Consider the following 14,689-nt stretch of genomic DNA (forward strand, 5'->3'; position numbering starts at 1 on the left):
CCCCTGCCCCGCCCCCCTGCCCCTGTCCCAGGCTCAGTGGGTCCCATCCGCCGGTCCATGCCACGCTCCCAACTGAGCAGCCCCGCAGCCCCACGTGTCACAGACATGGGGCTTCCTAATTGCTGCTGAGGTCCCAATCCCTGGCTGGACGTGCCTGATGGAAGAGCCAGCTCTGGTCTCGGGGGGCTGGTTTGCAGGAGTCTCCACAGACCTGGCTCCAGCTTTATGTCTTCAAATGAACACCCAGCCAAGATTGCAACGAAATTCCCAGAAACACTTAGGTTTCCTCACAGACTCCACAACAGGGATGGAGAAGGAAGTCAGCTGACGAGGTTACCACGCTGTTCGAGGGAGTCTTTCTTGGGTCACAAGTGGTAAACTGTGTTCCCTGAACAAAACCAGGAAGCTTTCAGTGTTTATTGTATGTACTAAGTGTAGGGAGGAACTTCAGATTCTGATAAAAATATCTCCCCATTCCCAGTGCCCAGTGTGACTTGAATAGGAGGCCTTCCCTGAATTCCCAAGGAGAACTCCGGAGACAGCTTCCGAGAGCCAGGGAGCCCATGGTGGCTGGGGCTTTAGGGACTTTCTGGGTTGCGGGGAGGCTGGAGGCTGGGCAGTCCCAGCAGGATTTGGCATCTAGGGACTGGGCACTGCAGGGCTCAGGAGAGCAGCTGCTGTCCCAGTATATAAGCATAGGTGCAATTATCTGGAAACATATTTCTGCGTTTCACAGGCAGAGAAATCAGTCTGTCCCTAAAGAATGGAAGAACTACAGTAGCAGAGCTACCACCCTCCCACAGGCAAAAGCCCCTGGGATTCAGGTTTGGGAAGAAAAAGAAAATATCCTAAATATGTCATTTGAGAAAGCAGCTCCTAACCACAAGCGGCCCCAGCTTTTCTCAAGATCCAGGATGTGGGTTCAATGCTCTTACTAGGGCAGTGGGGGAGGACAGTCAGTACCAGGACCCCAGGCACAGGCCTGGAGGACTTGCTCCCCCCGTCAACTCAGATCCATGCAGAACCCATCCTGGGCCCTGGCCAAAGTCACCAAGGACTCTCTACCGCCCTGGCGCAGAGCTACAGTGGAAGTGTCTGCGAACAGCCCCCCGCGACTGAAGCAGAAGTCCAGGAAAGCCCACTGTGGAAAGCTGCAGGCTCAGGTCTTTCCCACTCGCCTGGCTCCAAGACCAGCTTGTCACCCTATTACTGGAATCTCTCAGCTTGTGGGGGCTTCCTCAGTCATTTGCTGTAAACCTCACTGTAGGAAGAAACCTGAGCAAACCCATTACCCCACTGGCCACCCAGAGCATGACCGCTGTCACTTCCTCTTGCGCCTGTCGTGGTCATGAAGCCTTTCCTGGCACCAAGGCCCCAATCGGTCACTGACAAGATTCCCAGGCGCAGGAGGACAGATCGCAGGGAACACATCAGTGACCATTTCCTCATCCTTCAACAAAGGCTCTGACAATTTTGCAACAGTTATTCCCCAACCCTGAAGCATAAAAGCTTCACAAGGTTACCATCCGATGCCTCTGGGCTCTGGCCTGTGGCAGGGTTATTGGCATCCCCAGGAATGGAAAAGGGAAGTTGGTGCCTTCCATGGAAAAGTTTTATTGCAAAGATCACAAATTCATGAGCCCAAGGCACCATCAAGGTCTCAGAAAAAAGGGTAATAATGTGCTCCCATTTCAAAAGTCTATCCACACTGTCGCAGGCCATCAAATGGAGGGTCATCCAGAAGCATTCACCAACTCCTGGTAACCTTCTTTTATCTCCTCAAAGAGAAAATACGCTGCTATTATACAAAGGAGGGCCGAAACCACTGTTGAACCCTTTATTTTTTGAGATGAGTTTCGCTCGTTGCCCAGGCTGGAGTGCAATAGCACAACCTCAGCTCACTGCAACCTCTACTTCCTAGGTTCAAGCAATTCTCCGGTCTCAGCCTCCCGAGTAGCTGGGATTACAGGCACCCGCCACCACGCCCAGCTACTTTCTTGCATTTTTAGTAAAGGTGACGTTTCACCATGTTGGCCAGGCTGGTCTTGAACTCCTGACCTCAGGCGATCCACCCGCCTCGACCTCCCCAAGTGCTGGGATTCCAGGAGTGCACCCCCGCGCCCGACTCCAATGCTGAACCTTTGAAGAGCTGACCCTTTTTCTTAAAAGGGAAAGGTCCCAGGGAGAAAATGGTGGCCTCCTCTAGTGCAGAGAAAGAAAAAGTCCCCAGGATGTGGGGTGCGAAGCGTCTGGGAAGTCACAGGCACGGTCTTCCGAGGCTCAGCCACCCATCACTGCACTCTTGGAGACCCGGAGACTTTCTTGCTCTGCTCTGAGTCTCACTCGTTGCCTCAGGAAACAGCTCTCAGGGCAGCCCCATAGCACGGGCGAGCCTGGGCCCCAGCCACACCCTCGGCGCCCTGGGAAATCCCACTTGCCACGACCAACCTGGTGAAGCTGCTGCTGCAGGGCCTGGTTCTCTGTCACGATCGCAATCTGGGCCTCCAGGTCCCGGTGAACTGACCTGTACCCAAAATTAGGAGAGCCAATCAGCGTGAGACAGGGCAGGCTGCTCCCTGCCAGGTACAGCCAGAGGCCTGCGGGGAAAAGGAAACGTGCAGACAGGAAATGAGCACAGCATCTGCCAAAGTCCTCTCCACAAGCTGCTGCAATCTAAGAGAAAGGCAGCCCGCTCTGGGTGCCTAGACACGAGGGGCGGCTGCAGAGCGGCGGACAGGCCACACCAGGACTCGCTCTTCCGCCCCCACCCCGGCGCGGCAGGAAGCAGGAACCCAGGATCGGGGCGCAGTCTCAGCTCAACTGCTAGTCTTTGCTTCCACCACTCACTCCGTGGCCTTGTGTCCCAAGCAGGACGAGAAGCAGGCTTTCCCAGAGGAACATGGTGACGCCGCCCGCAGGACTGCTCTCATACACCCCTGCCCAGATGCCCACTGAGCCTCTCCCCAGAGAGCTCAGGGCCTCAAACCCCACTCTGAACCGCCTCTGCACATCCAGACCTGCTGACACTGCCTGCTAAGCTCAGGACCCGCACTGGCCATCCCTTCCTGTGAGCACTGAGAATCCTCAGACGTGCTTCTCAGCAGCAGCCACCTCAGTGCGCAACATGGCAGACGGTGAAGGACAACCACGCGACCCAAGCCAGCAGATGTGGGGTTGTCACGCGGGGTGGCAAAGGTGGCTGGTAAAAACAGGTCTGCCTTGAAGGCTGGCTGCCTCACCACAGGTCCTGGGTAGGCCATCTGTGCCCTTCTGACTGAGGGACATGCGAGTCTCCCAGACCCAGCCTCCCTATTTCAAGTTGCTGAGGCACCAAAACCCTGTGAGGACAAAGGGGGTTCAGGCTTGAGACCTCTGCCATCACTGCCCCCAGGGCCCAGGGACTTCCTGGCTGGACAAGGCAATGGAGGAGAAAGCTAAAGGGCCCTGTAAGTTTCTGTCACACCCAGAGAACAATATCCCCTTTTGCTGGGAAATGAGCCAGTCAGTAGTATTACAGCTGGAGAAAAAAGCAGGACACGGGGTATACCGTGTGGCAGGGGGAGCCACGCTACAGGGACATTTCTGTAATAAGGCCACAGGCGTACTCAGAATACTGACGTGTTACCTGAGATGATGACAGGCACAGTTCTGTGGCCCGTTCCACACCTTCCCAAGGTCCAGGGCCGATTCCCACAGCCCAGCCCCCATCAGAACTACTTCTACAAAGGCTGTTACCAAGACCTAGCATCCCAAGGACACATGCTGCCTGAGATGCCCTTCCTCCCACAGGGCACCCAGGCTCGGCCTGAGCTCAAGGCTTCCCTCCGTGCTGCCCTTCACTGGCACTAAGAATGCTTCTCCCAGAAACTCCTGCCTGATGTCAGTGTGAGCAAGTGTGAGTGGGGGTGAGAAGGTAGTGAGGGTGAGCAGGTAAGGAACAGGGGTGAGCGGGTGTGAGCAGGGGTGAGCGGGTAAAGAGCAGGGGTGAGGGGGTGTGAGCAGGGGTGAGCGGGTGTGAGCAGGAGCAAGCAGGTTTAAGTGGTGTGAGCAGGTGTGAGTGGGGGTAAGAAGGTAATGAGAGTGAGCAGGTATGAATGAGGGCGAGCAGGTGGCCCCGGGCTCCTCTGGGGTGCCCTGCACTAATCCCAGCATCCCAGAGTTGCCCCTCCCCATGGGGTGTCGAGTTCTCCCCCACTGACACGCCCCTTTCAAAGGACCTGCACAATCGTCATGGTCAACACAGTACGCAACACACACCAGGCTCCTAAAATAGCAAACGGTTTCCTAATCTTCACTTAGAGCAAGAGCATTTCCAAGAATATCTTGGGTAAGAGGTGACGAGGCCCTGCGCTTGTTCCTGTAATGGGCTCGTCTCCACCCCTTCAAGGACCACATCAAAGCCACTTGCTGGCCTGTGTGCATGGCGCCATAAACAGGACCGCTCCGCTGGGCCACTGGCCATGCAGGCCATTCACAGGACCACAGGTGTGGGCAGGCTGCCCCCTTCCCCTGGCGGCTCTGATCCAGATGGCTCACGCTGCCCAGGTTGGTCCAAGCAGAACAGCACTCGTGGCCCCTCGTACACACAGCCCCCTCCCACCCCCTCTTCCCTAGAGCATGGAGCTGGCAGAGACAAGGCGCAAGGCAGGCGTCCGCCAGCCTCCGGCCAGACACAGGGGCTTCCTCCCACCTGCCACTGCTCATTCCAACTTTTCTAATGACAAGATCAGCCTCTTAAAACACTGGGTCTGTTGAGTGTGACTTGTCCGGCTCTCCCGAGCCCATGGAGGGAACAGCGACGGTGATGAGGAGGAAAACCACACGCCCACATGGGTGATGAGGGTTAGGCTGCTCTGTGTCACGCCACTATGACTCGGTGTCCACCCCACAGCTCCTAGACCACAGAATCTGGTGGAGAAGGTTGGAGGTGCATGGTTCTACACATACTTTTTATTTGCCAAATCCACCTAAGCACTGTCTCGGTTCTTTATGAGGCCACCTAGGGGCCAGCGCTCAGAGGCAGGCAGGCCACCTCCAGTGCACAACTTCATCAACTGCTTCCCCATCTACTGCTCATTCCTGACCCCAAGATAGACTGTATATGTATTTGTAGACAGTCTCTATATCTATGTTTCCCATATAGAAAGAATGAGGGTTTTTCAGCAGGTGAGTGCCCAGGATTAGAGAGGTAGCTCACGCTTTTAACCTACCTGAGACTGCCCATCAACTTCCCCGCCAGACTTATTTGCACTGCAATCTTTCTCCATCAGAAAGAAAATAACGACCACAGGCCAGCCTGATGCCCTCTGGGGAACCCTAAGGAGACAGCATGAGTCAAGCACCTGCCAGGTCCAGAGATGCCACAGGGTGCTGCTGCGAGATGCCCATACCCCAGCATGCCCCACAGGCCAGGGCAGCTGGGAACAATGGTTTTTCAACATTTCAGCTCACAAGTCAGAAGTTTTAGCCATTGGTCTGTGCCCTGAGGACAACTGAGAAGTTTCCAACTGGGGAAGGGGAATCTAAAAGCTCTTTTGGAGGTCAAGGCTGCAGGGAGCTAAGATTACCCCCACTGCACTCTAGCCTGGGTAACAGAGAGAAACACTATCTCCAAAAAAAAAAACAACAGAAGCCCTTTAGGTTCTATTTCATCTCCCTCGTTCTAGGCCTGAGCAGTCTGGAGCTCCGGTCAGACCTGCACCACCAGTCAGGATGTCAGGCTGTGTATACACAGGGCTAAGACTATCAGGCCTGGGACTCACTGTCGGGAAATCTGTTTCCCAGTACAAGGCCATAAACTGGTTATCACGCCCGACTCTTCATCCCAGGGCCTGACCTTTGGGCCTGACATCTTTACAATTCCAGGAACCATCCGATTAGGGAGATCTGCAGCAGGAACGATAGCCTGAAGAGGGAAGAAGCAGCCCTCTGCAGACCAAGTGCTTTTGGGAGGGGACTGACTGCTGGCAGTTCATGGGGCAGAGAGAGATGCTGCAGCCCTGGGTGCCAGAGAGGGCAGGGTGCAGGGGAGGCAAAGGCGGCTGCTACTCCACACTCACTATAAAGCAAGCGTCATGGAGACACCAGAGGAGGACCTGGACTGGAGTTGGGACTTCCGCTGCCTCCCAGCTCTAGGCCTCCTCTTCAGAAAGGACGCCTGCCCCTGCTCTTCTGCAAAGTCACTCTGCCCTGCGGAAGGCTGATCCGGGCCTCAGCACTCCTGGCCTCCATGGCAGCGCTCCCTCAGCACTCGCAGCGTGACTTCTGAGCTCTTTCCAACAGGCCCTGCCCACCCTCCAATCTCAATGCCTACCACTCCCAGCGCCCCTGCTGTTCTGCAAGCCTCGTGTGGTTGAGAGGCTTCTCATTTCTGTCCCCTCTGCCAGGACACTCCGGCCCCAGATGGTGGCATGGACGCTCCTTCTTCACTCAGGCCAACTGCCCGAGTCCGAGTGTCTGCTCCTCAGAGAAGCCCTCCCAGAGCCCCCTTGTAACAGACCCTGCAGCAGCCTGGAGCCCTCTCTTGCTCTGCTCTTCGTAACTCATTCCCTGATATTTGTAGAGATGCATCTGCTTATTATCTGCTTTCCATCAAACTATAAGCCTTAGGAGGGCAGGGAGTTAGTCTGTCTGGTACCCAGTGATCCATTCCCAATGTGCCGAATGATGCCTGGGACACAGTTGGTACTTGTTAAATATCTGTTTGAATAAAATAAACAAACTGAGAATAATAATGTCTCTCCCCAAAAAGGTCAAATTAAGTGTTAAAATAGCTCTGAAGGCCAGGCATAGTGGCTCACCCCTGTAATCCCAGCACTTTGGGGAGCCAAGGCGGGCATATCACAAGGTCAGGAGTTCAAAACCAGCCTGGCCAACATGGTGAAACCCCATCTCTTACTAAAAATACAAAACTTAGCTGGGCATTCTGGTGCGTGCCTATAATCCCAGCTACTGGGGAGGCTGGGGGAGGAGAATGGCTTAAACCCAGGAGGCGGCGGTTGCAATGAGCCGACTTCATGCCACTGCACTCCAGCCTGGGTGACAGAGCAAGACTCCCTCTCAAAAAAAAAAAGCTCTGAAGTTTAGGTTTTACTTTATTTTATTTTGAGACAGAGTTTTGTCTTGTCACCCAGGCTGGAGAGCAATGGCGCAATCTCGGCTCAATGCAACCTCCGGCTCCTGGGTTCAAGCAATTCGCTCGCTTCAGCCTCCTGAGTATGTGGGGTTACAGGCGGCTGCCACCACGCCCAGCTAATTTTTGTATTTTTAGTAGAGATGGGGTTTCACCATGTTGGCCAGGCTGGTCTCAAACTCCTGACCTCAGGTGATCCGCCCACCTCTGACTCCCAAAGTGCTGGGATTCCAGGCTGTGAGCCACAACTGCACCCGGCCTCTTTTGTTTTGTTTTGTTTTGTTTTGTTTTGTTTTGTTTTTGAGATGGAGTCTTGCCCAGGCTGGGGTACAGTGGCGCGATCTCAGCTCACTGCAACCTCTGTCTCCCGGGTTCAAGTGATTCTCATGCCTCAACCTCCCGAGTAGCTGGAATTACAGACATGCGCCACCACACCCGGCTAATTTTTGTATTTTTAGTAGAGACAGGGTTTCACTGTGTTGGCCAGGCTGGTCTCAAACTTCTGGCCTCAGGTGATCCGCCCACCTTGCCCTCCCAAAGGGCTGGGATTATAGGTATGAGCCACCGCGCCAGGCCTCTGCAGTTCTAAGACAGAAGTGCACGAACATTTTAAGAGTACATGCATGAACATGTACTCCTCCCTCAAGCGCCCCCACAGTATTCTGCAATAAATCTCACAGGATTCTCAGACTCCAATAAAAACACGGAGAGGACAAGAAGACATCATAGTCTTATCCTTGCAGGATAAGCGCTCGCCTGCTCTGACGTTAGTACAGCTCTGAGAAACTGTAAGGGCCCACAGGCTGATGCGTGTGCTCAGCCTGAAGCGAGCAATTTGCAACGGCACAGCACCCCTACCACACCCACTGGGTGCCCAGGGGAAAGCCGCCCCACGTGTCCCCTACGCAAACAGGGTGGGGCCGCTTGCCTCTCGCCATCAGTTCACCTTTGGGCAGAATGCCTACTGGCCTATCAGAAAGGCAATAAAAATAGTGACATTCTCACAACCATTAACAGACTTCCCTGTCAGCATGAGCCAGAAATCTCTTAATCCAACACCCGGCTCCGCCCTAGCCACCCACATTGTGTTGTTAACGCTAGAATACTGCATCTAGAAGAAATTGAATTCAACATGTTAAAACTCATTTTCTGATCTTCCTCATGAAATGCACGCTGGAGGGCAGAGCCCATGTCCCAGCAGATGGACACAGCCTGGTTCAGCACAGCGTGGCTCCTGCCTGAATGTGATAATGGGATGGGCACCACCCGCTCTGTCCCTTACTTCTCCACGGAGCAGAAAGATGGAGACATGAGAACTGGCTTGACACAGTTCACACTCAGCCTCCCCTGGAGCTGCCTCTCAAGACCTGGAAGTGAGCTTACTGGCACCCAGCAGATACCACACTTTCAATGGCTGACAAGGCCAGACTGCTTCTGCCTGTACTCCACCCCCGACCAGGACCAGGTTTGGGAAGGAAAGCTCAGCACCCATCCAGATGTGTCTGCAGCAGCACAAAGCACTTCCTGTTAAGAGTCCAAATTCGGCCGGGCGCGGTGGCTCAAGCCTGTAATCCCAGCACTTTGGGAGGCCGAGACGGGCGGATCACGAGGTCAGGAGTTCGAGGCCATCCTGGCTAACACGGTGAAACCCCGTCTCTACTAAAAAATACAAAAGCTAGCCGGGTGAGGTGGCGGGCGCCTGTAGTCCCAGCTACTTGGGAGGCTGAGGCAGGAGAATGGCGTAAACCCGGGAGGCGGAGCTTGCAGTGAGCTGAGATCCGGCCACTGCACTCCAGGCCGGGCGACAGAGCGAGACTCCGTCTCAAAAAAAAAAAAAAAAAAAAAAAAAAAAGAGTCCAAATTCTACCCCAGCTCCCAGAACCTTGTCCCACCACACCTACTGGGCGAGGAGCGAGGGCCAAGCAACAGGAAACTGACAACCATGAATCAGAGGAACTGCCACCTGCCTGAGATCCAACCCATGTGGTGCCCACCCAGCCCCACCTCCCATAGCCAGGGCAATGCAGGTGAAGAGGCCGGGCAGTACCTTCCTTCACGACCAAATCAGTGCAACAAAACTACCGGGAGCAAGGCCAGAAACACAGCACCAAGGGATCCAAGACCCCCACCCCACTCCCTTCTGCCAATCTATTCGCTCAGGGACGTGCAGTGGCACTCGGCCCCCACTGTGATTTCAACCTCCACGCACCCCACCAGGCGTCTCACCTGGCCTACAAACCGTACGGTTATTTTACAGAAAGTCAACCACGAGCCCCATTCCCCGTGTCCTCCTGACAATCCAGAGCCATCCCCTGACTGCACAGGAAGGAGATTAAGCCAGGCCCCTCAGCTGTGGCCACAGGTAAACGTGGACTCAGAACCAAGCTTCTAGACTTCAAGTCTAGTAATCTCTACGCCAAATCACACTTGTATGACTTCTCCTGAGTATTCTAAATAGGCTCCCTTTACAAAAATCCAAATAAAAACTAAATAGATAAACCATATTGCAAAAGAAGTCTCTAGTGCATGCCTTTAAATAGTTAAGGGTTCCTCTGGTTCTTAGAAACAGCTCAATTTATTGAAATGTGATAGAGATACACGACAGATTGACAGATAAAATATGTTAAGAAATCAGCATAGTACGCAAAAGAGGTGTATCAGGCTGTTGAACGATTGGCAGATGGTTATCACACAAGAATCTTTCCAACAAGGCATCTAAGCAACTGTCAGACAGTCCTGGCAATACTTGACAACACACAAAACACTAAAGAAAAAACGCCAGCCCTCTGAATTTTCTGTCATCAGACTGCACTGAAATCCACTGGCAGCTGCTGAGCCACGGGGTCATTTCACATGAGAAGGTGCCTCTTCCCCCCACGCTGCTCTTCCTTGCATCACCACACTCATGGGGCCACTAGCAAGTTCAACATAGTCACTCTGCAAAACCTCTTGCTGCCTGGCTCCCAGAGGAGTGCTGTGCTGACAGTAGAGTGCTATCTGAGGGGCGAGGATCTGGAATCCACAGAGTCCTGGCTTACCCGCCTCTGCCCAAGGGCTTCTGGGAGCAGGAGGAGCTGAGATCAGCCCAGGCCTGTCCTACAGGAGCCTGGGTGAGGGAGTGGAAGTATCAGCGCATAGCGACCGGCAGGAATTTTCTGGGGCCCAAACACAGACACACCCAAAGAGGCACATAGCCTGTACCCAGCAGGCGCCTTGCAAAGGGTAGACAGTCAGGAAACGGTCCACTGGGCCAGCCATCCAAATCCACAAGCAACCTGCGGCTGCCCACTCATCTCTCAACCTGACACAGGCTGCCCTGGAGGAAGTGACCACCAAAAGAAGGGCCTGAAGAGGTGCTGACTTAAGATCCCACTGGAGACACAGCCACTGAGCAGGGAAGGACCCTCACCTCTCACTTCAGCATCAAGTGACCTCTGACCTCTGGTTCCTGGCTTTAGGATGAAGGCCCTCTGCTCAGCAGCAGCCCCCTCCACGCACCATCCATCCCTCACCCACCTCTGCCAACTCTCCCCTGTATCCTATCCCCCACACAGGCACATGCCCTGGGATCCAGCTGTAAGATCATCCCCAATTTCCCACTAGTCCGGCACTCCTGGGTTGCAGGGAACGCACCCCACCCCCCCACACACACCACCCACACCAGGGCAGGAGAGAGGGAGCGGCAGAAGCACACCAGTCCGGGAAAAGGCAAGACGCACTGGAAAAGCAGGTTGGGTGTTTCTGTTTCAGCGGTAACTGGGGAGTCAGCTCACGTTTATCAGAGCCGCTTCAGGGAAATAACCGGTGGCAGAGTCAGAAGCTACAGGCCAGGAGCCCCCCACCCTCCAGGCTGAGTTAAGGGGCCTCCTCATCGTTCCAGCACAGTGCAGTTGAGGAGAGCAATGCCTAGTCACTCCTCTGCAGCTCCCCAGCACACGGCAGTATGGGTCTGAGGCCTCCCCAAAGGTCAAAGCTGCCCCACTGGCCAGCTCTTTCAATACCCCATCCCTAGATACTGTTGTTATTCCCAGAAGTAACGCCAACCCAAAATTACTTTCCACACCTGCCACAGGCTGGGGCCACCTGCCCTGAGACACTGACCTCCAGCCTGGTTCAGCCACCACACATGCCAGGATGGGCCCTGCAGGACAGTGTGGCAGTCACTTCCCACACCAAACAATGCCACCTGCCTAGACAGGCCTGTGGGCCTCAGAGCAGCACATGGGAAGCCCTGGACAGGCCAGAAGCTTCCCATTCCAAGCCGGGAGAGTTTTTAAGGCCAGGCATGAGAATCTACTCGGGGTGGTTTTCAAACACCACGGTGGGTTCAATCCCCACAGAGCTGGACGAAGGTCTAGGGGAATCTGGGCTTCAGTTTGTGTGTGTGTGTGTGTTTTTTTTTTTTTTTTTTGAGACGGAGTCTCGCTCTGTCGCCCAGGCTGGAGTGCAGTGGCACAATCTCGGCTCCCTGCAAGCTCCGCCTCCCGGGTTTACACCATTCTCCTACCTCAGCCTCCCAAGTAGCTGGGACTACAGGCGCCGCCACCACGCCCGGCTAGTTTTTTGTATTTTTTAGTAGAGACGGGGTTTCACCATGTTAGCCAGGATGGTCTCGATCCCCTGACCTCGTGATCCGCCCGCCTCGGGCCTCCCAAAGTGCTGGGATTACAGGTGTGAGCCACCGCGCCCAGCCAGCTTCAGTATTTCTTACAATGCACCCCCCCGTTGAAAAACATTGGTTTAAAGAAAACAAAAACCAACCACCTAAGCACTGGAAGATCCTCAAGTCTCAACAACACAGGTGTGTGCCCATGGCAGTCCACAGCCTAGACCCCACCCGCGGAGGCCTCCCACTCGCTCAGCTCCTCCGAAAGCCACTAGGACCAGGACAAGAGAATGAGCAAAACAGGCCTCTAGACTGCCCAGGGAGAAGCTAGAAAAGCTGTGGGCTGTACTCATGGCGCAGGGGCCTCCAGGTGCCATTTCCCCTTCTCTAGACAGCCTAGCTCCAGGGCTGGGGGTCCCCAGTGTCAGAGAAGAGTTATGGTTCCGCTGCTAGAGGCGGGCACCCTCCCAGCATCAAGAGGCCATGGGGTAAGCCCACTGCTAAGCACAAGGTTTCCAGCATGTTGTAACCATGTCTCGGAGAGCTGCCCCTGGGATTCTGCCCCATTTCGGCTGTTCTGCCAGATACCTGAGAGGGATAAACATACAACGCAGAGTGTGACCCTCCTCCTACCACCCACCACCAGCAAGACTGTGTACAGAGCCTTCATTTCCTCAGCTATGGGGAAAAAGGGCAGACATTGGCATAAAGGGAAAAAACCAAAGGCAACAGTGAGGAAAAGACAGGAAAACTGGGTTGCTGATGCCAAAACAAATGATCCCTAATGAATCCTCTTTCTCCCTGAGAAAGGCACTGCCAGCCAGGCGCAGTGGCTCACGCCTGGAATCCCAGCACTCTGGAAGGCCAAGATAGGTGGCTCACAAGGTCAGGCGTTCAAGACCAGCCTGACCAACATGTAGAGATGTGGAACCCCATCTCTACTAAAAACAGAAAAATTAGCCAGGCGGGATGGTGCATGCCTGTAATCCCAGCTACTAGGAAGGCTGAGGCACAAGAATCACTTCAACCCGAGAGGTGGAGGTAGCAATGAGCTGAGATCGTGCCATTCATTGCACTCCAGCCTGGGTAACAGAGCAAGACTCCATCTCAAAAAAAAAAAAAAAAGTTGCCAACAAGCAAGAACTCTGACCATCAAGACAAGGCTAAGGGCTGGGTGTGGTGGCTCACACCTATAATCCCAGCACTCTGGGAGGCCAAGGCGGGCGGATCACCTCAAGTCCGGAGTTCAAGACCAGCCCGACCAACACGGAGAAACCCAATCTCTACTAAAAATAAAAAACTAGGCCGGGCGCGGTGGCTCAAGCCTGTAATCCCAGCACTTTGGGAGGCCGAAACGGGCCAATCACGAGGTCAGGAGATCGAGACCATCCTGGCTAACACGGTGAAATCCCGTCTCTACTAAAAAATACAAAAAAACTAGCCGGGCAAGGTGGCGGGCACCTATAGTTCCAGCTACTCGGGAGGCTGAGGCAGGAGAATGGCGTAAAACCAGGAGGCAGAGCTTGCAGTGAGCTGAGATCCAGCCACTGCACTCCAGCCTGGGCGACAGAGCAAGACTCCGTCTCAAAAAAGATAAAAATAAAAACAAAAAAGTAGCCAGGCGTGGTGGTACAGGCCTGTAATCCCAGCTACTCAGGAGGCTGAGGCAGGAGAATCGCTTGAACCCAGGATGAGGAGGTTGTGGTTAACCAAGACTGCGCCATTGCACTCCAGCCTGGGCAACGAGAGCAACATTCCGTCTCACGGCTAAGGCATGTTCCTCTCCATCTCTTAGGAGAGGTTACGTCACCACATCTTTACAACTGCCACCAAATGTGTGACCACATATGGTCTTTGATGCATAAAAGAGAAGGATTTCACACAACTGAAATTCACTTGTTGGGAGGCAAGGCAGGCAGACCACTTGAACTCAGGAGTTCAAAACCAGCCTGGGCAACATGGTAAACTCCCATCTCTACAAAAATACAAAAATTAGCTAGACGTGGTGACACACGCCTGTAGTCCCAGCTACTCAGGAGGCTAAGGTGGGAGGACTGCTTGAACCGGGAAGTGGAGGTTGCAGTGAACTGAGATCATACTACTGCACTCCAGCCTGGCAAACAGAGCAAGACTGTCTCAAAAAAAAATAAAAATCCACTTGGGGAGATGAACGCTCTCCTCTCCCCAAGTCATGGGACAGCTATGATGTGCCTGCAAGGGCTGCTGGGAGGGTAAGAAGGGAGAAGTGCAGTGCTCTAACAGGCAGGTGCCAGGGCTCCCCCACCCCCTGCCCCTGCTTGTGGCTGTCCCACGCTAGGCCGTCCTCCAGCCAGCTGCTGCGCACCTTTGGCGTGGAACGTCCAGCCCCTCCGCCAGTACTCCTGCAGCTGGACCCGCTCCTGCTGTCCCAGGCTGCACACCTCGCTGTAGAACTGCCGCTCGATGTGCACATAGGCCGCTGGGATGGCGCCAGCCACCCCCTTGGCCCCAAAGAAGCCATTCACCTCTGGTGAGGCCAGCAGGATCTGGTACTCAGCCCGAGTGCCCAAGACCAGGTCCATGTAGGCCTGGGTCAGGTTGAAGTAGCCAGTGGTGAGGTAGATCTTTGCGCCACGCTCCGCCTCTGTCAACAGCGTCTCAGTGACCATCTCATCGATTTGGATCTCGAAGGGCTTCATCTGAATCAGCGGGTAAATCCAGGTGTCAGGGGCCGGTCTGCGATCCCCAGCAGCTGCTGCATCTTCCTGGGTCAAAAGGGAGTTGCCGTGGAAGGTCTGGGCATGCAGCATCTGCTGGCGGGTCCTGGCTGAGTTGATCACATCCATGACCCTCTTATTGGCTGCCTTGCAGTACTCGGCCCGGTCACCTAGAGGAAGACGTGAGAGAAGAGTGAAGGGAAGAGAAAGGAAGGATCTGGACTCTGCCCAGCTGAGGGGACGGGGCATGTGACA

At 54.5% G+C, this 14,689-nt stretch overlaps 1 protein-coding gene across 10 annotated transcripts in view; it reads right to left on the bottom strand.

Annotated features, from left to right (window-relative positions):
• Positions 1-14,689, bottom strand: part of PGS1 (phosphatidylglycerophosphate synthase 1) — a 51,667-nt gene that overhangs the window by 7,005 nt on the left and 29,973 nt on the right. For 5 of the 10 annotated variants that reach the window (XM_017879378.1, XM_017879379.1, XM_017879381.1 and 2 more), the window contains exons 7-8: positions 14,083-14,604; positions 2,449-2,597 (exon numbers count right to left, since the gene is read on the bottom strand). In XM_017879378.1, the coding sequence (XP_017734867.1) occupies positions 2,449-2,597; positions 14,083-14,604 (671 nt within the window). The remainder of the gene's footprint in view (positions 1-2,448; positions 2,598-14,082; positions 14,605-14,689) is intronic. The other 5 variants (XM_017879384.1, XM_017879383.1, XM_017879376.1 and 2 more) reach the window with 3 other exon arrangements.

Source organism: Rhinopithecus bieti, unplaced genomic scaffold (genome assembly GCF_001698545.2).
Source record: "Rhinopithecus bieti isolate Rb0 unplaced genomic scaffold, ASM169854v2 scaffold_9899, whole genome shotgun sequence".
Classification (NCBI taxonomy): domain Eukaryota; kingdom Metazoa; phylum Chordata; class Mammalia; order Primates; family Cercopithecidae; genus Rhinopithecus; species Rhinopithecus bieti.